The 23,510-nt window shown below is 38.0% G+C and overlaps 1 protein-coding gene across 2 annotated transcripts in view; it reads right to left on the minus strand.

Annotated features, from left to right (window-relative positions):
* The window catches only part of CDH20 (cadherin 20), a 289,887-nt gene that overhangs the window by 67,635 nt on the left and 198,742 nt on the right, over positions 1-23,510 (minus strand). For both annotated transcript variants that reach the window (XM_056824252.1, XM_056824253.1), the window contains 3 exons: positions 13,470-13,861; positions 812-1,106; positions 111-230 (listed from right to left, as the gene is read on the minus strand). In XM_056824252.1, coding sequence (XP_056680230.1) covers positions 111-230; positions 812-1,106; positions 13,470-13,715 — 661 coding nt within the window. In that variant the 5' untranslated portion in view covers positions 13,716-13,861. The remainder of the gene's footprint in view (positions 1-110; positions 231-811; positions 1,107-13,469; positions 13,862-23,510) is intronic.

Below are 23,510 nucleotides of genomic sequence, written 5' to 3' on the forward strand. Positions count from 1 at the left end.
GTTCCTTTTAATTGACAAGTTGATTTTGAGCAGTTAATTCTATAGTATGTGGTTAGGAGATCTTGGAGGAACATATCACACATCTCTGATCCCTGCTTGTAGTATGGTACCTGTTTTAGAGTCCACAGAAAAATATGGTTGGCCCTGAAGAATGCTGTATACCACCCTAGCACTGTTTCCATACGTTGGATCATCAGCATCAGTTGCTGTCACCTGGATAACTGAGGTTCCTAGAAAAAGAGTAGAACATGTTAAAATCACAACTGGGAACAGGGAACAGTAGTCCTGAGCAGCCCATGATACCAAACTATCAAGTGTTGAGCAGGACTTCAACTAAGAGTAGTTGCTTCCTTTTGGTGGAAGTAGTTGTTTCCTTTTGGGGTCTTGGTTTTCCATGGCACGCCTCATAACAATTTTAGTGCATTTTGGACTTTCTAATACATCTTTTTAACACACAAGTAGACAAGACAGTCCCATAGCCTCTTGATGGAATCTTTACATGCAGTTAACATGTTTTGTTTTATTTGCTACTTCAGGGCTTTTAAAATACTTTTTCCAGATAGATGAAAAAAGTCATCAATTAAAAAAAATCTGATTGGTATAACAAAACCAGGCTTATTTAACACTGTTGTTAATTCTCATAGCCAAGTGGTTTCATGTTTAAGTTTTAGGGGATGATCTGGTCTGAATGACCTTCCCAGTTTTACTTTACAATTTCTGAGGAGTTTTGCATGATCTCCCATTCTCAGCACTTATATTAGGGGCAGTTTCAAAGTCAGTATTTGTGACAAAGTCTTTAACATCATCTTACCCACAGGGGACATTTCTGGCACAGTAGCTACGTAAGGTCCATCCAGAAATTTGGGCTCATTATCATTGATGTCTTGGATTTTAATAATGAACTCTGATTCAGGCTCCATAGGCCTGCCTGTCCGCCTGTCCAGGGCTTGTGCCCTTAATGTGTACTGGGCCCTTTCTTCTCGATCCAGTCTCTGAATTGCATGGATGTCTCCAGTGGTATCATCAATTGTGAACACAATCCCAGCTCCTTCTCCTGACAGAATGTATTTGATAGAACCGTCACCCCTGTCCATATCTGAATGAAGCTGATGGAAAAAGAAAGATTCTATTAAGAAAACAAGCATATGTAGTGAATAAAACTTGGCAAATTAACTTTCAATTCTGCCAGAATTCTTTAATGCCTTTCAAAACAAGGGGGTTGATTTTTAGTAACATGTTTATCAAAGTTCACCTACAGACACTCTTTTATATAGAACAGCACATATTAAAGAATCAGCTTAAAATGTTGAAATAATACAGTCCAAATAGTCCACAGAAAGACACTTAAAGCTCCCACCCAAGGTCAAGATATTGACTTATCTGGAAAAATTTCTATCAGAAGTGTAATATCAGGAATCCTAGGAAATATAGCTCCTAAATGCAGGGAAATAATATGCTTGAGAAATAATTTCTTATTTGTTTAGATAACAAATTTCATTTAAAATAAGACCTTTTGCCCCTAAAGCTTACCTCTTGAATATTCTGCAGACCAATCATAAAATTCCCATGGAAAGTCTTGAAATATATGAAAATAATTTTATTTATCTTTTAAAATAGGAAAGTCTTCGTGAATCAATAAGTTACATAAGCATTTCATTTTGCGAAGATTCAAACTGGCCAAAAAGAGTATGACAGCTCCTAATGTCATCTGTCAGTAGACAGATATAGATTTTAACTGCATGGCAGCCGGTTCAATACAACAACTGAATCCTTCCCTTGCATGGGATAAACATATTTCTCCTTGAACCAAGAATCATAGGCATCTTCAGGGGTCTGAAATGTCCTGATTGTTTATAAAGTATTATATTACCAAACTGGCTCTGATTTGGGGTTTTACCATCAGTCTCTAACAGACATTTCTTGGCTTATTAAAATTCCTATCTTTTAAGTACTCTCAGCCAGACTTACTCTTGCTCTGATTCAGAATTCTCTCTCCTGCCTCTATATGGGGTATAGACTATACCCCATGCCTGGAACATCTCTCCTCATGTGCCACCCACAATGGAAAGCATTTTCTGATTTCCCTAAGTGCTTTCTCCCTCCTCAAATGATTATGTGATATATGTATGTTAACAAGTTGTATAGCCCTCCTTCCCATCTTGGGATTGTAAAGCTCCTTGAGGACAGGGGATGTTGTGTGTGTGTGTGTGTGTGTGTGTGTGTGTGTGTGTGTATTTGTCTCTGTATTTCTAATGCTTAGTCTAGTGCCCTGCACACAGAAGATGCTAAATGAATGTTTATTGGACAGGATGGGGTAATACATAAATAAATAAAAGTTGAGAGATGTAGGAAGACATACCACTCTCTCTATTTTTCTTTTTTGACTCCATTCTTATTATCCTCTAAGGAAATAAAATAAATTATTGTTATCTTGGACCATATATTGTGAATTCCAGCCCAGTAGATTTGATCACAGAGAAATACTGAAATGATAATAACATACATTGATATAATAATCATTGACAGCAAAGAGGCACAGTGGATAGAGTACTGGGCCATGAGTAAGGAAGACTTTGCAAACCTTAAAGCATGATATAAATGCTAGTTATTAATGCTATTAACTAAAAAAGTTGATTACCTGATAGCTAATCCTTGGCAATAAACTTTTCTGAATTTAGATTGAGTGTGTGTGTGTGTGTGTGTGTTTGAACCCTTACCTTCCATCTTGGGATTTATCCTGTGTATTGGTTCCAATGAAAAAAAGTGGTAAGGGTTTGGCAATGGGTGTTGACGTGCCCATGGTCACACAGTTGGGAAGTTTTGAGGACACATTTGAACCCAGGACCTCCTGCTTCTGGACCTGGTTCTCAATCCACTGAGCCACCTGACTACCCCTTGTGTGTCAAGAGCCAGTCTAAAGTGGTCCATCTCTGGGCCCATTCTTGGAGTATTTCCAGGTTTGTAACACCTTTTGGGCTTGGACTCCTTTAGTCAAGCCCCTAAAAACTCAGTGTCACCTCCATGCCTTGATGCAGAGTAAGATTTCAGTGTTTGATGGAGCAATAGCCGAGTGGTTAAATTCAGTCCATTGCTGCCAACACCAATGTGACCCAGATTGTTAGTACTAGCATTTTTCCAGTGAATCTTTTCCTATGATTAATTTATAACAAAAAAGATAACAGATGTTGTCATTTATGCCATACATGCTTAGCCAGAAGGATATTAATGCACACAGATTTTCTTGTCTCCCTTCAGAACTCTGGTGCTGTAATGGGGTTAGGGGGGAACACATGGACTGGATTCTTTCTGTAAGTGTAATTCTCATGCATGGTCACAGAGGGTCAAAGCTGTAGCTGACTATTTGAATTTACTAGTATAGTGTAAATATGAAGATGCCTGCTAGTAATTAAAGGGCACAGAGTCACAGAAGAGACCTGAAAATACATATAAAATACCCTTTTACAAGAAGGTTGAGGACTGTTGCTGAATTTGAATGGGTCTTAGAGTGACTCACTACAAAATAATGGAAGCAGCTATTTTGCTTCCTAGAGGATACCATGTCTTATCTAAGGGAGGGAAATAAGAGAATAAAATAGAGTGAGAAAAAGCCAAGGATTTTTCCCCCACTTAAAAATCCTATTTAGAATATAGTGTTCTTGCATTTCCTCATCTGACATTCTGTCCTATTATTTCTCACAACTGAAACCCTCTATTTAAACAGTTCAGAAAGCATAGGGGCACAGCTCTGACTCTACACAGTAGATGCTTATTCTGTTTGGACCTGGTTATACATAAATAGAAATCCATCCTACTTGCAACTGTGCTAAGTGTTGGAACTGTCTTTGGTTAAAACTGAAAACTATATTTATCCCTTCTTTTTAATAAAGAATGATACCTTAGAGAAGAAACATACAACTCTATAACTTAGGATAAAAAGAGCTTAATTTAGGCAATGACAGATTGTAAAGGAAGAAAGGAATTGAAATAATGTTAAGGCAAGATATGGGGGTGGGATGGGGGAGAGAGGTGGCAAATTTCAACTCAGTGAGAAGATATTCCCAACAACAGGTCTCTGTCTAAAAGTGCCACTTGAGGCAGTGACTTCCCCAATATCCGAAGCTATTAAGCAGGGATTATATGGGTGGGGTTTCTTAGGGGGCTTCCTTTGGAGGTATAGGTTAGACAAGAGAGCCTCTGTAATCCTTTAAAATTCTAAAACAGAGATAGAATCAGAGAATTTCAGAGAAATCTGTCCAACATTCCAGAAAGCTGCTATTATCTTATGTAACAATTTAAAAATTAAAAGAAAAAATAAAATCACACTACAAAGTAAAATTAATACATATTGGTCAGCCATCTTTGCTGATATCAGAACTTTTCCCTTATATTTCCATGAAGAATATACTCATTAGATCTCAAGACTTAGATCTTCATTTTGACTGGCATCAGGAGGATTTTGGAAATGCTCATTTTGCTGGTATAGGAATGGAAAGAATGACTTTAAACGTAATACTTAAAACCAGTCCCAATGGATCAACAAAAATTTCTTTAGCATCTACTGCATTGGGAGTCACTGTTTGTATACAGGTATGAAGGACATCTCCAGAGCTAGCTTTAGACAAAATGTTATAGAATATATCTTTCATGTGCTTTTTATGTACTCTGTCCTAGCTCTAAGGTTCCCTGCTCTTTTTCCCTAGTGAGTCCTGTGTGTTATTCTACTCTTCTTTATCAAAACCTGATTTCTTGGCTATGGATCTGATATCCAGGATTAATATGAATTTAATTCCATGTGTTATCTTTCCCACAGGCACCTATGTTTTAAGCCTTATTTCTCATTGTAAATGAAAAGTTTTGTTCTCATTTTAAATGATTTTCAAGAATCAGCCAATGGATGGAGGGGGAAAAACTATTTGGAGAAGATCCTTCTGTGTCTCTGAATTAATGCAGCACAGTCTCTGTTACATTGTCATCTTCAGAGCAGTGGTACAATGGAAAAAAAAAACGACTTGTGGTCATAAGATATTAAGTTCCATGCTTGGTTTTGACATTCCCTATATGTATGACTGTGGGTAAGCCATTCTTTTTCTCTAAGCCTCAGTTTCCTTCTTTGTAAAGCAGGAATTATTTTTTAAACTTTAAAACTTAAACAAGTGTGAATTGTTATTATAAGGCTAGCCTGGAATATGCAAACTCCCCAAAGGTTGTGGCTTAAGAACTATCTACCTACCTACCTACCTACCTACCTACCTACCTATCTATCTATCTATCTATCTATCTATCTATCTATCTATCTATCTATCTTTAGATACATCTATATCTAGTTTTAAATACTTTTTTATAATTTAATAATTTTTATTAAGACCTATGGTTTCATTTGGGTATGAGGTGCCTTTCTATCCCAAGGCATCTTAGCTCTTACTGTGTTTCCCACTATATTGAGAGGTTAAAGGAATTGACCAAGGTCACACAGCAAGACTACATGAGAAGCAGTACTTGAACCTAGGTCTAACTCACTAATTGTTCAGTAAATAACTGCATATCTACTATTTTCATTACCAATTTTACCACATGTCTTAAGATGCCAATCTAAAAAATGAGAAATGGCTATGATATGGTACAGATTCTATGTCCACATCTATTTTTCTCTTGTCAGATTCTTCTAAATTCTCTTCCTAAAATGTTCTCTTGAATTACTAAGTTTGTGCTTTATGGTCCATCAAATTGGTAATTGGTCATATTCTTACTAGGTGTTTGACCCTTTGATGTCACTTAGCTTTTCTCAGATTCAGTTTTCTCATCTTTAATGTATAGATTATAATAGTACCCACCTCATAGAATTGTTGTGAAGATAAAGTGAGAGAATTCTTGTACAATGATAGATAAATAATAACTCTTTCTATTATTAAAATTACCTGTTTACTTTTACTGTCTAACAAGGCTACTTTTCCCCTCCTTTCCTCATGACTAATGATATATGTTATTCAGAAGACCACAAAATCATATTAGAGGTAATCTTGTCTAATCTCCTAATTTCACAATTGGGAAACTGAGGCTGAGAGCGATTAAGTGGTATGCCTAATACCACAAAGTTGTAAGTGGTAGAGATGGAATTCAAACTCCTATATTATAACTCCAAATTCAATGCCTCAGAATTAAGACAATCTGGCTTCATATCCTTTTTCTGCTACACTACCTATGTGACCCTGGACAACTCATATAACCCTTCAGTGTCCCCAAATAACTAGCCAAGACTTTAAATTTCTAACTTCATTGGTAAAGAAACTTTACTCACTAGGAATTCCCTGCATCAATACAATCACAGGTTTAAAAATACACTCTTTAAAAAACATAAATGTTCATCCTAGTGCAAACACCAACAACATGGAAATGGGTTCTGATCAAGGACACATGTAAAACCCAGTGGAATTGGGTGTTGGCTATGGTAAAGGTGGGGGGAGGTGAGGGAGGGATAGAATATGATTCTTGTAACCAAGGAATAATGTTCTAAATTGACTAAATAAAATTTTCTAAAAAATTAATAAAAAAGTGTCCATTCAGAGGAGAAGGGACATCTTTTTCTGTCCAATTTTATTTAAGCATGTGAATTGTATTCAACTAAACTCTGGTCTTGTTTTTTTAAAATACAATAACACTCTCTTCTCCCATCTGAGCCCACAGTCTCTAACTCTCATGGTCTTTCAATTATTTTCTGGGATAAAGCTGAACTTATTGTTATTATTAAACAATCAACCAGTCCTCTCTATCCCTAGCAAAAGAAACTCAAAAACTTGGCCATTTTTCTGCACTGGATCCACAAAAGGAAAATTACTATAATAATAATTAGTAACTCTTTTTTCTGAAGATTAGAAACTTCTTTAGTCTTAAAAAATTACTCCATACCTGCATGGAGCAGGGGAGAAGGGAATTTGGCAGAAGGTTATAGTGATTTTGTTGTTGTTCAGGTGTTTCTTTTCTACTTGTGTCTAACCCTCTATGATATTTCCTTGGCAAAGATACTGGAGTGGTTTACCATTTCCTTCCCCAGCTCATTTTATTTATGAGGAAACTGAGGCAACCAGAGTTAAGTGATTTGTCCAGAGTCACATAGCTAGTGAGTAGTTGAGGCCAGATTTGAACTTGTCTTCCTGACTCCAGACCTGCCACTCTATTCACTGTGCCACCTAGCTGCCCTTATGATGAAAGGAGATAAGAAATGGGGTATACAGTCTTATCTGAGGAAGCTAGTCTAATTTTCCTCAAAGAAATCTTTTTTGTTCTATGACTTTTTGGTGCATTTGCGTGAGCCTGTTGGTTGTTCTTTGGGGAAAAAATATGAACTATGTTGCTGGAGTGATCTATTCGGGATAGATCAGGAAACAGTTTCTCCCTGCTTGTGTCTAGTTTAATAACATGGTAGCTATAGGAGAGAATTCAAAGGGACAAAGGAGAAGCATTTTTACCCTTGAATATGGGGAGTCCCTGGTGTAAGGAAGAGCAGATTACCATTTTGTGTTTACATAGCACACATCTCTGGAGAGCTTAATGTACTTACTTCTCTGGCTTTTAAAATTAGAGCTCATAACATTTGTATGAGCTTCCAGGTATATACATTCTCTACGGGAAACTGAAGAATAGAAGTTAACTGACTTCTTCTGGGTCACAAAGCAAATCAGTAGCAGAGTTGAAAATGGTTCAATATTGATTCTTAGCTGTAATCAGTAGCACATGTCTATGTACATCCTGGAAGCAAATCTCATATTTCTTTTAAACACTTGCAGGACAGTGACATAATCGAATATGCCCACACATCTAAGAATTCCACATTCATTAGAGGAAGTCTCGGGGGTAATAGTGAATGATAGCTGGCACCTTCAGAGGGCTAAGAGTTGGGGTTGGTTTGAAAAATATTTTAAAAAGCAATTAAAATTTTTTGTTATTAAAGATCTAGGGGTTAGTTCTTTCCAGCAACATTGTTGGTATTAGGAAGAGTTTGGTCCTTGAAAGCTAGCATAAGCCTCCTCTTGCTTTCCCTCCTTATATATGTCAATATTATCTAGCTGGGAGTTGTTACCCTAATGGTCCCTGGGAAGTTCAGTGCAGGCTCTATAAAGGCAACACCAATTACTTCTGCTAATTATTACTGAAGTTCTTCCTGAAATGAGCAAATACAGTGGCAGGCTTTTTAAATAGACATCTATGGGAGGTCAAGGTGACAAGAAGTCAGACACCCGCAGGAGCTGCAGGGAATTAGATGTGCATGCACTACTTGCCAAAAGGGAAAAAAAAAGAAAATAGTTCCTGGAAAAAAAAGAGTAAAGGGAATATTATAGATAAGAACTGAAAGAGATGACAGAGATCATCTAGTCCTCATTTTACATATGAGAACTCTGAGGAACAAGGAGATTAAGTTACTTGCCCAGAATTATTTAAAAGAGTTTTGTCAGAGCTGGGATTTGAATCTGACTCCTGAGGTGGTGCTTCAATTTGGTTCATTGTATGACACTGACCATATAATATCTTTTTATGTGTCTATATGGTCATATATAGAGATCGATAATTTAGATGACTAAAAATGGCAGCTGAGTCCAGCTCTCAGAGCTACCTGAAGTGAACTTACTGCTTTGGTAGGATGTAAGATCTTTGAGAATAGGCATGATCTCATTTCATGTTAGTATTCCCAGAGCCTAGCACTATGCCTATAATGTATTAAATTCTTTTAAAAATGTTTGTTGAGTTATCAGTAATAAAGAGAAGATGAGAGTAGCACTCGGCTACCAGCAATCACCATGCATGCAGATCTTACTGGTCCCTGAAGGTAGGAGGGTTGTGTGGGAGCCAGCTTGAAAGGACCAGTTAATTGTTATGAGCATTTAGACTTGGGAAATAGGCAGGCACTACAAATCAGGGTTTGATTTATTGTTAAGTTGATTGAATAGACTTAAGAAAGTGATGAATTCACTTCCCACCCGGCTGCTCAGCTGGTTTACACCATTGTCTCCAGTCATCTTGCAAGATCAAATTAATCCTGAAACTCACACTTCTCTGCCTTTGCTTTTGGGACTCCTTTCTCCCTCTATAACTGGATAGTATGGAAGGTAGACATCTGGGAACTCTTTCTAGATCCTCTACTTAAGGAAGGGCCAAAGGCAGACACCTCTTCATTTCCCAGATGGCTGCAGGACTTCATTCTGCTCCTCTGGTCCGGTAGTCTCCCTCCTCTCTCCCTCTTTCAATTATTTACTATTGTTTACTCCAATGGATTGTAAACTCCTGAGAGGGGTGAGCATCTTTTACCTTCTTTGTATCCCCAATATTTAGCACAGTGCCTGGCACATAGTAGACTCTTGGTAAATGTTTATTAACTGACTCGGAGAAAATACTTGTAATGAATATTAAATTTGGATGTTTGTTGCATGTACATATTTTTCCCCTTGGAAAGCTGGGTTTACCTGGATATCAGTGGTAAAGGGGCCCAGATAATACTACCATCTGGCCCATTGGTCCTGTCCTAGGCTTATAGATTTTGAGTTAGAAAGGATCCTTGTAGATCATCTATTTTGTGAGCCCCTGATTTTATAAGTGAAGAAACTGAAACACCAAGAAGTTAATTACAGGATTAGAAGTGTCATAGACAATGAAAAGCGGGATTTAAATACAGCTCTTTACTCCAGATTCAATTACCCTTTCCACTACAACTCAGTGCTTTTTCTTCTCAGAAACACTATGCTTTTCTTTCATATCTGCCTGTCCCCATCAATGGCTAGAGTGTCCATTTGGTCCCTTGAGCACCAATCTGGAGCCTATAGAGAAGGGCTAGACTTGGGATCCTGGTCTAGGGGTCCTGAGAGAAGAGGATGATACAGTCAGGGAATATAAGTAATTCTCAAGTCTTCACTCTACTTCTGATACTATGGTCGTTGAGCCACCAACTGTGCTAGGATGCACAGTGGGGGGTACAAGAGATGAATAAAAGGAACAAGTCCTTGAGGAAGAAGGAAAGAACGCCTTCATTGATTAAAATAAAACAGAAGCCCTTACCTTTCTATCAATACTATGTTTTGGTTTCAAGATAGAAGAGCAGTTAAGGGGTAGATAATGGGGGTTAAGGGACTTGCCCAGTGTCACACAACTAGGAAGTATCTGAGGTCAGATTTGAACCAGAATCTCTTGTCTTCAGGCTTGGCTCTCAATCCACTGTAGCTGCCCCACTTCACTATTTTTTTTTAAATTCCTTACCTTCTGTTTTACAATCAATACTCCATTGGTTCCAAGGCAAAAGAGTAGTAAGGGTTAGGCAATGGGTATTAAGCAACTTGCCTAGAGTCACAAAACTAGGAAGTTTGAATCCAGGATCTCTTGACTCTAGGCCTGACTCTCAATCTACTGAATCAGCTAGCTGCCATCCGTTGATTTTTTACATATAGACTTATGGCTATTTGTTCATTTTAGGAATTCTAAAATTTATTCATGCAGTGAAGCAAGGCATAGCTATTTAGAACAGAAATTCTTAACATAGGGTTCATAGATTAGGGATTAATGTAGAGACTGTAAGGTAATCTGTGAATTTGGGTGGAAATTAAAAAAATTCTGACCTTTGGTTTCCTTCACCATCGCATGCATTTTATTTTGTGTTTTTAAAAACATTATTGTCATAAGGAGTCCAAAGGCTTAATCAGACTATTAAGGGATTCAACAATCTAGAAAAGGTTAAGAGCTACTGAGTTGGAGAAAGGAGATTCACAAGCATGAAACTAGAAGACAATTTAGGTTAAACAAGTGCTTTAGGGATTCAGAATAATGGAGAAATCATTACAGAAAGGAGAACGGTAAGGAAAATCTCATGGAAGAAATGGTTCTTGAGCATCCTTCCTGGGGAGTAGTGAGGAAGAAATTATGGTGAGGCAAAGTCAGCTAGTGGAGATGATCAAACGATGGAAAATTGAAGAGTTTAAGTTTTGTCTAATTAGTTTTAGTGAGCCATAATAAGTTCTATTTTTTACAGCTGATTATTTTTAATTTTTAGCTTTTATAGTAACTTTTTAATAAAGGAAATGACATGATGGAAATTATATTTAAGAAGATCAGTGTGTCTGTTGGATTGGAGACAGAAAGAAAAAGACTGCTTGGCTTTTCTAGGCATGAGGAGAGGAGTATGAATGAGGGGAAGATCAGTGAGAACTGAGGGAAAGCAATCAATTTTTAAATACTGCAAAGGACCTAGTAACAAAATTTAGCAACTGCTTGGATTTGGAGGAATAAGAGAGACAATACTGAGGTTTTAAACTTTGAGGGATTTGCTTGCCACATTGGGACATTACTTTGATTGAGACTCACAACTTCTTTCTGTTCCCGAGAAAAGTAACCATAATCATTTGCCTTTAAGTTATCACTTAATAAAATTTTTTTATTTATTTTCTATTCAGTTCTCTAGTTCCAATATTCTTTCACTTGGTTGCCTTTATAGAATAGTTCTCTGATTAAAATTCAATTATAAAATAGGAGAAAGTCCAGCATTTGAAACAAGCAAGATAAACCAAAAATAATTAGTTGTAATTCCATTTAAAAGTCTACAAGAGTATCTGAAAGCAGCATCTAGAGTCTGTATGGAGGAATGACATTTGCTTTCTTTTTTATTTTTTAGTGTTAGAACCTGGGGTAATGAATATGAAAGTGCCTTTAAAAATGACAAAGAATATATAAATACAAGATAGTCATTTTTGTTATCATCATTGTCAGGCACCTACATGGCCTCTCTCTGAAACACCCTGTATCTTTTATAGCCATTGACCTCCTATTCTGCCTCTGAAATAATAGTAACTGACACACATGTCTCTTTAAACACCCTTTCTGTGTGTTATTTCATTTGAACCTCATAGTCTATAAAATAGTTTCTAAAGACATTATTTGCATTTGAAAAATCCTATCTGTGTTGTCTCTGCTTATTAGAATATCAAACTCCTTGAGAGTAGGGATTGCCTTCCCTTTTATTTTCATGTCCACAGCTCTATGCAGCTAGGTGGCACAGTGGTCTGAGTGTGGGGCCTGAAGTCAGGAAATGCTCAGTTCAAATCTGACCTCAGATATTTACTACCTATTTGCCTTAGTTTCCTCGTCTGTAAAATGAGCTGTAGAAGGGAATGGCAAAGCACTCCAATATCTTTGCCAAGAAAACCCTGAATGGGGTCAGATGAGTGGAACATGACTGAAATGAGTGAGCAACAAAAGCACTCACTCAGTAAATGCTTTTGTGTTCATTTGTTCCTCATTACGGACCCTCATTTTACTTAGAAGGAAAATAAGGCTCATAATGCACCACTAGTAAGTGTCAGAGGCAGAATGCAAACCCAAGTCTTCCTGACTTTACTTAGTATTCTCTCTGCTCTTCCATACTGCCTCCAGGACTTTCCTTTTTCTCTATCCTGCATCACCCTGGAGGTAGATTTCCTTCTATATCCCTTCCTCTCTCATGTCAGTTTCATGCTGCTGCCCCTGCAGGAAGCTCACTGGCCTCCTGGGAAAGTGTTCTCTTCTCCAGACTTTGACTTCTACCTCTTCTTTGCCTTTCAGATGTGAGGGTTGGGAAACAGCTCTGTTTTGGGGCAGACAATCTAGCAAAACAAGCGATACTTTCCCAGTTGCCTACCCAAATGTTTGCCTTCCTTTTTCCAGCTTATTTTTAAAAGCTAGTAGGAGATGGTTGTCAACCACTGAAACCGTTGAGAATTAAAAAGGCATTTAATACTCATTTCCCTCATGTTAAGCAATTTCTCAAGCTCCAGACACTAGTCTTGTATATGGCTGCCTATGTATATAGTCACACTCCACACACTATAAACTATTCCCTATTATTGATTAGCCCAAATTAAAAGTATGGTCTTCGAAATATTTATGACCAGGCAACCTCCCAAAATATTTATATGAGAGAGAGTAAATAACTATGATGAATTTTCATTTTTCACGGACATCATTTACTTATCATGGATGCATTGCTACATCCCCTCATTACTATACTAGGTACATGGAACACATAGTTTGTGGAATATAATAAAGTCCTCTCATCAAATGAACATTTATGAAGTGCCTCCTACATGCAAAACACCATGTTCGAACCACTGGGTGAATAAAGATTACAACATGTTTTATTCATGATCTCAAAATAAAGCATATTGATGATGCATTTAAATTCATCATTCAAATGTTTTAAAATAAAATCTTTACCTTCTGTCTTAGTATCAGTTCTAAGACAGGAAAATGACAAGAACCAGGGTTAGACAATGGGGGCTAGTGACTTGCCTAGTGTCACACAGCTAGGAAGTGTCTGAGGTCATAGCTGAACCCAGGTCCTTCTGATTCCAGGTGTAGTACTCTCTTGGTTGTGTTACCCAGATGCCCCTAAATTGTTGCTGAATCCCCACCCCTCCACAATGTGTAGCACATATTTTATTTCATTTTGTTGTAGTTCTTACCTTGCCAACATACAAAGGATCAGTTCCAGTGTATTCTTCCAGAACAAAGAATTGATTCCAAACCCAACTTCTTTTCATTCGATGGGGCAAATGTGGCTTGTCCGACAGATGTTCTTCCAGTTCTTTGAGGGGCATGGGAGTGACAGACAGCACCGTGGTTGTAAGGTCCATTAACCCACAAAAATACAAGGACATGCCAAGTCCAAGCCAACTCTTTGCTTTGCTCATTCTACCAGAGGTCCACATGGGTTGGCCAGGGTGTCAAAAGGTAAAACCAAAGAAAAACCACTAGAGTTCAGCGACTTCTTGAGACAAAAATGATCTCTTTATTGGGTCCTTACTTCTTTCAAACAAGATCCTGCTTGCGGTCTGACCACACGAATGATGATTTCCTGTCAATTTAGACAAAAGACATTTCAATGATGTCAAGTACCTTCCTTGTGTTGGAGCAAGTTCTCAAGGAACACCAATAAGTATTCCGTTTTCTACTCAAAGAACTAAAAAGTCATGATATGCTATCACTTCAGTAATGTTTGAGTAATGAATAATATTGTGGCAAAAATCTTGCTATCTGTAGTCCCAAACCTTTGGCTATGGATTTCTTTGGGGATACAGCTAGAGAATGAATTTCTTTTCTTTTGGTAACTTAGCTGCAGGGTTTTGCTGTATTATTGATTGGCCTGAATTAATAGTATACTCTTTGAAATATTTATCATCAGACAACCTCCCCAAACATGTAAAAACAGCACCCACTTCCAAAATTTACAGCAGATAACTAATTTTTCATTAGGAGAATAGCTTTTCTTGGATTCTCGAAAAATAAAAACAAAAGCAAGCTTGGTCTTGTTACCACTCTCTAGTACCTGCACCCTGTCCATTATTGATAACATTACCAAACTTGGATTTCATTTATAAGCTGCTGTGAATCACTTGTGACTTTAATCATTCTTTCCAGACCATTGTGGAATTCAAGTTTCACACTCTGCTGCCTCTTCTCCCAGGAGCTGATAGGGGCTGTTAATGTGACATTTCTAGGATTTGAACGGTCAGTTAATCATTATATCATCCACAAAAGGCTTTAAAGGGCTGATGGTCACATGCTACTGTGGGCTGGTTAAGAGAGTCAAATGAACACATTTTTTCTGCTTAAGTGTGAAAGGCTTGTTTAAGCAAAGGAATGTGGACTTTCATCAGGGGACACTTTTTCATCCCTTGAGGTTCTTTTGTTGCAGTGAAGTCAGATTAGCTAGTGACCTCACTTCTGGGTTAGGGATTATAGCAATCTATTCTTCCCTGATTTGGCTGGGTTTAATGAGGTGGTCGAGTGCTAGAGGTACCCTGTCAGAACAGCCTCAATATCTTTGTGGATCTATCACTGTTCCTTCTAAGAACTTTTGTCACCCTGTTATAACAGATGGACTCGCCAATGTGTGTGTATGTGTGTGTGTGTGTGTATGTTTGGATTTAGCAACTAAATAATACCATCTTTTGTTAAGTATAAATTAAATGCATTGAAACTCACTCTCTTCCTGCTGCTAATCTACAAGATCTTCTACGAAGTGACTCTCAAATCTTTGCAGTTAAAACGATCAAGGATTAAAAAGTCATTGAATACTTATTTCATATTTCTGCATGCACAAAGGAGAGCTTCTAAGCAAACAGGAAGGGATGAGGAAGAGTTTAGAATGATTGTAGCAGAATGAGAGAGACTGATCATTTGAAAAGCTACAGCACCTAAAAAAGGGAAGTAGGAGCAACCCAGATGTGTCCTCTGTAGGAGGACAAACCTTATGGAAAAACACAATGATGCTGCTATAGACCAAGTTAGTAGAGAAAAGAATGGGAGATCCCTCTGGATGTAAAGAAGCCTGGGCAGAGCTGCTCCTATTCCTATTACGTGAATAGAATTCTAGGAAAAGGAATTCTTACTCTGACAATAAAAAGAAGTTAAATTATTTCTTTATTTTGTCTTTATATTACTTATAGGATCTAATATATTATTGTTGCTCAGTTGTTTCAGTCATGTTCAATTCTTTATTATTCCATTTTGGGGTTTTCTTGGTAAAGATACTAGATGGGTTTGCCATTTTTTTCTCTAGCTTGTTTTGTTGATGAGGAAACTGAGTCAAAGAGGGTTAAGTGAATTGCCTAGGGTCATACATCCAGTAAATGTCTGAGGCCAGATTTCAACTCAGGAAGATGAATCTTCCTGATTCCAAGCCTAGTGCTCTATCCATTGTGTCTCTTAGCTGCTCCATCTAATGTATCCCTCCTGAACTAACTAATAAAAAGCCATTTTTTATTATAGAAGCCTAAAAAAAGGAAGAAAAAAAAGACACCAAGAAAGTTTTTCAACAACCTATCAACTGAGCCTGGTATCATACGTAGCATTCTATATCCATTGTCCTCTATGTCTGCAAGAAAGTGAGGCAGGTACAGCTTCATATCTGTTCTTCAGGGCTAATTTCACAACATTGAGTTGTGTTATTTGGTGCTTCTTTCCATTTACGTTGTTGTAGTAATTCTATATATAATCTTCCTGATTCTGCTTATCTCACTTGCATTAGTTTATTTTTGTGTTTCAGTTGTGTCTGACTCTTTGAGAGCACTTTGGATATTCTTGGCAAAGACAACAGAGTGGTTTGATAGCTCATTTTATATATGAGGAAACAGGCAAACAGGGTGAAGTTACTTATTTGGGGTCACACAATAAGTACCAGAGGCCAGATTTCAATTCAGGAAGAGGAGCTCTCCTGACTCCTGGCCCAGCATCCTATCCACTGTGCCACCCAGGAGCTCCATATCAGTTCTTACAAATCATATATTTGCTCCCTACATGCTTCTCAATACACATTGTTTCTTACAGGACAGTAATAATCCATTATATTTATGTACCTCCACTTGTTTAGCCATTCAATTGGAAATTCTGAGAGAAAGAATTAGTCTGTCATGTTATGCCATGGGGTCTAAGATGGCAATCTATAGGCATGGTATATTATAGAGGGAAGGATGTAAGAAAAGTGGCTTCCCCCCAGACAATAGCTACTAATAAGACATAAGGAAAACTTTATAATATGAACATTTTCTTAGGTCTAGAAAGAGCTCTGGACCAAGAATCCTTCCTCTGATACTTGTGTGAAAATCACTTACTGCCCATGGAACTTTAATTCTTCGTCCCTAAAATGAGAGGGTTTCCCTCTACAGACAGCCTCTAAGGTCCCTTAAAGCTCTTAATCTATAGTCCTAATATCTGTGAATGAATAAACCTTCCCTTTCTACTTTGCAGAGTTATTAAGAAAGCATCAAATAAAATACTATATTGGAATGAACTTTAATTATAGCAATAGCTGATAGACCTTTCTGGGTTTACAAAATGTTGTGCATATATTATCTCATTTGATCCTCACACCAATTCTCTGAAATCAGTTCTACAGGTATTGTTATCCTATTTTTATCCTTAAAGATGGAGAAACTGAGGCCCAAAGAGAGAGAGAGGTAAAGGGCTTGATCATGATCCAATGTTTAATGAATATTGAAGGGAGGATTTGAATCCAGGTCACTCCTCTCTCTAAGGACTCTTCCTGCTAAACCATGCTATCATCTTATTATGATAACAAACTGTGAAAAATGTTAGGTGACATAATTAAATGGAAATATCATTATGAATAATACCTCATACCTATTGGCAGTTGGACAATCACACCACGTAATAAGAGGAGAAATTACCTTGGTTGCCTATGAGAATGGAGATACAACATGGTGTGTTATATCTGGACAAAAAATGTTTGGCATGTGAATATTATTTCTTGGAACTCTGTTCCAATGTGGTCTATGTGCAATAATTGCCAATTGGGAATGATTTCTAGGATTTTTTCTAGCAGCCGACTTTGGTAATTTCCAAAAGCTGTTTCAACCTCATGGATACTGGGTAGAGCATTAACGTTTAGTGCACAACTTAACTCAGATCATTTCTGGCTTAAGTTTACATTGCATACAGGAACTGTATGTATTTCATTTGTACAATGTAGAAACTCTGCACAAACATTTTTACCCTCTCTGATTGATTTAACAGTTAGTTCTTTTGTGTGAGTGTATATTTGTGTGAGTGTGTATTTGTGTGTGTGTGTGTGTGTGTGTGTGTGTTTGTATGAATAATTTTCATCCAATATGCTTTGTCTGGGGAAAGACTCTCACACAAAATTGTAACGAAGAATAGATGAATAAGGAAAGATCTTTGTAGCCAAATCCAGCCCACAATCACCAGTGTAAAACTCCATTCTTTCTTAGGAATCTCAGTGAGTCGATACATTTGTCTTTTGTTTCCCTGTTTTTTCAGAATGTATCTGTGCCCATTAGAGACCCTCATATCATGACCAGTACCTCTGATTCAAAGTTCTCAATTAAGACTTCCCTTACTGAACTCTGTCTCTGTGATGAATGTTTTACAGTCAGTTGAGTCACCTAGTCGCAACCTCTCTGGTCCCCTTTGGCCTCCACCTCAGAGTCCTTCATTCCTTCCCTCTCACTCAACATATATAAAATAACTTTGGATTCTCTTAGGAGGCATGAAGCCCCGTGTGACCACCGAGCAAACTGGTCTACTTGGACTGCACAGTCCATATAAAATGTAACAGGCTCCAAGGGATCAGAGCCCCAGTGGCAAAACCAATGGACTGTTTCTTTGTTAGCTCACTAGTTTTTTTAAGATTAGGGGAAGGACTGCAAATTTTCTTTTTAGGTTGAAGACATAAAGAAAAAATAATCCCACCACCTATAGTTCTTTAGAAAGTGAAATCCAGGCTGCAAATAGTTGCATTAAAAATTTCACATCTGTTAAGAATGGTTTTTATGTAATTGAATCAAAAAACAGTCCTAGGTGAAACAATTACCTATCTTGCCATCGTTAAATAATCAGTATCTGCTGTGATTTCCATTACTCAGAAAAGCAGCTCCCCAAAATGAACAGTGATGGTTTAGACATAGTTTCTCTGCTTTTGCTCTTACAAAGCGAGATACAGATACGTACACACGCACATGCACACAGGCATATACATAGATACACATATACACTCTGAAACAGCTTGGATACCATTCTAGGAATGCATTAGTGGAAATTGACTTCTTTGTTAAATGAGTCTTTAAAAAGTTTTTCCCCAGTCATCCTGCCTAAAGAAAGCAAGCAACTTGCTAATGAACTCAGTAGGAAGAAATTAAAGTTGAAAGAAGAGCCTGTTCTAAGTGCATTGTTTATTTTGTTCCTTAAATTTGTGTGATATTTAAAATGTTTTTTTTTTTGAAGGGGGTGGTGGGCTGGATTAGCTTTTTCCTTTAAATGATCTAGTCTTTTATATTCTCTCCTCCATTCTCTGCCTCTGTGCCCCATTTTCCTTCGCCTTTCATGGTTCATGGAAACGCTGCCTTGGGAAACTCAAAAGATAACCCCACAGCAGCCGAGTGCAAAGCGTGCTTGGGAGTGTCTCAAAGCAGCCAACATAGCTTTGCTACTTGGCTTAGCCTAATGCATGGCGGAGTTACCTCTGTGTGTAGATTGTTTGGGGAAGTGAAGCTACTTTTATAATGGCATTTGGTTTAGTTATGGGAAGCGCCCTCAAAATGCACTAAAGAAAAACAACCCTCTTTTTTTTTTATTAAGATCTTGGATAATAGAATGAAACATGACAGTGCACCATATGGTGCTTCAACATTAAATCAGAATACAATTCGTTGTCACAAAGTGACTTCTACAGACCCATCAACATTCTCTCTGGGGAAAGGCAAGTAAACTCCTTTGACGTTAGTATTCAAAGTCCTTCAATATGGAGGGAAGAATTCCCAGGGAATGACAGAGGCCGTCACATCAGGTACATCAGAGGGAAATGCTTAAATGCCAGTCACATATCTGGAAAAGTTCAATGCTTAAACACATCGTTCTGTAAGGAAGCTTTTACTGCAAAGGCTCTGCCACCACTAAAAGCGCTAAACTTTCCCAACAGACAGAAGTTGCAGAATTAGTGTAGCGGGCAGAGGGGAAGGGAAGACCCTGGATTTGGAGTCAGGAAGACCTATCTGCCTTTAAATCTTCCCCAGAGATATTCATTAACTGTATGTTGTAGGGCAAGTCATTTAATCTCTCTTGGCCTCAATTTCCTCAGATGTAAAATGGGTGGTAATAAGAGCACCTATCTCACGGGACTGTTTTGTTTATAAATTACTTCGCAAACCTTAAAGTGTGATAATAAATCCCAGCCATCATCAGGAAGGAAGGAAATGATTTATTAAGTGCTCTCTTCTCTTCAGGGGCAGCTAAGTAGCATAAGTAGATACAGCACTGGGCTTGGAATTGGGAAGACTTACCTTTATGAGTTCAAATCTGGCCTCTGATACTTCCTTGTTGGGTGACCCTAGACAAGTCACTTAACCCTGTTTGACTCAGTTTCCTCATCTGTAAAATGAGGTGGAGAAGACTATGGCTAATCTCTCCAGTATCTTTGCCAAGAAAACCCCAAAATGGGGCCATGATGAGTTGGACACCTTTGAAATGACTCAGCAACAACTATTCTCTTCACTGCCTAGTTGAGCTGCCTAAGTTAGCATTGTGTGACCACTCAAACAGACTGTAACCAGGAAGCCAAAGGGACTAGGTAGAGCTGATGCCCCTTTTGTCTTATGGAAAAGTTTAGGCAAAAGAGAAATGACAATCATGCCTTATTCTTAGGTGTTCTACCATGAATAGCAAATTATGGCTACAAAACATAAGTGGCTACCAAAGCATAGTCCTACATATTACTCAATTTTTTAAAGCTCTTACCTTCCATCTTAGAAAAAATACTGTGTATTGGCTCCAAGGCAGAAGAGTGGTAAGGGCTAAGCAATGGGGGTCAAGTGACTTGTCCAGGGTCACACAGCTGGGAAGTGTCTGAGGTCAGATTTGAACCCAGGATCTCCTGACTCTAGGGTTGGCTCTCAATCTATTGAGTCATCTAGCTGCCCCTTTGCCCCCATCACATTAGTCATGTAGATTCTCACAATAACTCTGTGACATAGACTGAGCAGCTATTATTAGTTCCTTGTTACACATGAAGAAACTCTATGCTCAGAGAATTTAGAGAATGGACTAAGTTTTAAAGACTGAACTTGAACTCCAGTCTCTGAATCCAAAGTCTTTTCTCTGCTAGTTTCCTCCTGGTTTTTGTTATCATTGTTGCTACAGTTTTCTAGGTTGAAGGAAGAGAGGAGTTTTATGGAATTGCTTTCTTAGGAAAGCAGGTCACCCTTGCTTAGTCTCACTCTGGTTATTTGCTTTCAGGCCATCACCCTTGCTTAGGCTAATCCTGGCTGTTTGCTTTACTGCTAATACCTTAACCTCCACACACAGTGGGAAATCCTGCGACTTGGGGCCATCTATAAGTGGAATAAGTTAAGTTGGCTGTCATAACCCCTGAGTTTATTCCCTGAGTGAAAGAGAAAGTGATAACCAAAATGCAGAAATCTCAGAGATGAAAGAGATCTCAGAATTCTTCTAATCCAATTCCCACCTAAACAAGGATCCCCTCTACAACATGGCCAAGTGGCCATCTAATTTTATTTTATTTATTTATCTATTTAATTATTATTTATTCATTTATCTATTTAATTATTTTTTAAATCCTTACCTTTCATCTTGGAATCAATACTGTGTGTTGGTTCCAAGGCAGAAGAGTATTAAGGGTTAGGCAATGGGGGTCAAGTGACTTGCCCAGGGTCACACAGCTGAGAAGTGTCTGAGGCCAGATTTGAACCTAGGACCTCCCCTCTCTAGAGACTCTCAATCCACTGAGCCACCCAGCTGCCCTCTGGCCATCTAATTTTGGATCAGAACCTCTTGTGAGATAGAATTTCCCATCTCTTGAGACACTCCATTCCATGGATGGATAGCCCTAATGGTTAGGACAATTTTTACTTGAGTGAATTGAACCCAAATTCAACTCTTTGTAATGTCTATCACTTCTTTTCTGCCCAGTGAAGCAGATCCAAAAAGCTTTTACTCCTTTCCATATAAGAACTCCCCACGTACCTGAAAATGATTATCCTGAACCCTCTATGTCTTCTTTTATGGCTAAATAATCCCAGTTTCTTCAACCAATTCTCAGCTTCCATGAATTTTAATACTTTTCATCCTGATTGTCCTCCTATGGAAGTCTGGCAATGCCCTTAATAATAAGGACTTCCAGTATAGTTAGCCTCTCATCTTCCTATTCCTGGACATTGTACCTCCTATGGTTTCATTTTTGATATTTGTCTTTTCGGTTCATAGATAAATGCCTGGCACACAGTAGGCACCTTTAACAAGTGATTTTTGATTTCGTGATTAATGTTAGCGTGGCCTGAGATTGAATTAGTTCTCATTACAATGTTGACTCATATCCAGCTTGCGTTCCATTAACCTCCCCCAGATTTTTTTTTAGATGAACTACTTTCTAGTCACTTCCTACCCCAGCACCTCATGCATATTAATTTTTTTTGAGAAGATTACTTGTGATTTCACTGGCATTGGAATTTTAGTGAAGAAATTCCCTCTTCCAATGGAGACCAGAAGCTCCCTGCAACTTAGAGCCTTAGAGGGTTTCCTGGGGGCACTGGGAGATATGTGACTGCCTAACTATAAAACCCAGGACCAGTGCATGTCAGAAGGAGGACGTGAGCCCGTGTCTTCCTGACTTTTGATCACGTTTTATTTTATCCAATTCAATTTAGCTCAGTGTTCTGGCCCATCAAGAGCTTTTTGGATTCCAACTTTGTCACCTCATATTTTAGCTAATCTTGCAACGTATGTGTCAGCTAAAAATTTGATAGGCATAGTATCTGTTTTTTCACCAATCATTGATAAACGTGGAAAATATAGTACAGGACTAAGCATTGGGGTGTTCAAATAGAGATTTCTTGAATGTTCAATCAGTTCTGAATTCATCTAAATTTCTATTATACCTCTCTCTATTCTTTCCTAACATTAGCATGAATATCACCTTTAAAATCTATGTAAATTATTATCTAAAGCCATTTCTTATATTAATGAAGTAATTGTAAAAATAGAAAAGTATAGAGCAAAAGGTCTTGAGAAAGGGATATCTGAGTTCAAATCCAGTCTCATATAGTTTCTAGCTATGTCACCTTGGGAAAGTTGTTTAACCTCTATTGCCTCAGTTTCCTCAATTGTAAAATAGATAATAGCATTTACCTCCCAGGGATGTTGTGAGGATCAAATGAGATAATAATTGTTAAAAGGGCTTGGTAGAGTTCCTGACACAATGCTAGTTATATAAATGTTTATTATTATTAGTGTTATTATCATTATTAAATTTGAAATAGTATCAGCATAGCATAATTCATTCATTTTTTTTAAACCGTTACTTTCCATCTTGAAGTCAATACTATGTATTAGTTCTAAGGCAGAAGAGTGTAAGGGCTAGGCAATGGGGGTTAAGTGACTTGCCCAGGGTCACACAGTTAGGAAGTTTCTGAGGTCAGATTTGAACCCAGGACCTCCCATCTCTGGGCCTGACTCTCAACCCACTGAGGTACCCAGCTGCCTCCTGCATAATTCATTCTTGATGAAGCAATGGTGACTCTTTATAAACATCATGTTCTTTCCTAGATGGGGCCAATCATTCCTTTATTAAGACATTTTAGAATGTCATCAGGAGTCAGAGTCAAGTTCTAGCCCTATAAATCGAAGACTATGCTCTCCTTTTTTTGGAAATATGCTTTTCTGCAATCTTGAGTATATCTCCCATTCTCCATGATTTTTCAGAGATTAGCCACAGTGGCTTAGCAAACACACCTGCTTCTTTCTGTACCGGTATGAAATGAGATAATATTTGTAGAGTGCTCAGCACAGAGCCTGACACACAGTAGGCTTATTCCCTTCACCTATTTAAAAATAGAGTTCGTGGGAACTAGTTGACTTGTACTCATTGGGATACCGCCCTAGTTCCAGCCCCCATCACCTCCTGTCTGAGCTATTATGATAGCCTCCTACTCTGTTGCTCTGCCTCAAGCCTCTAG

This window comes from Monodelphis domestica, chromosome 3, assembly GCF_027887165.1.
Source record: "Monodelphis domestica isolate mMonDom1 chromosome 3, mMonDom1.pri, whole genome shotgun sequence".
NCBI lineage: Eukaryota > Metazoa > Chordata > Mammalia > Didelphimorphia > Didelphidae > Monodelphis > Monodelphis domestica.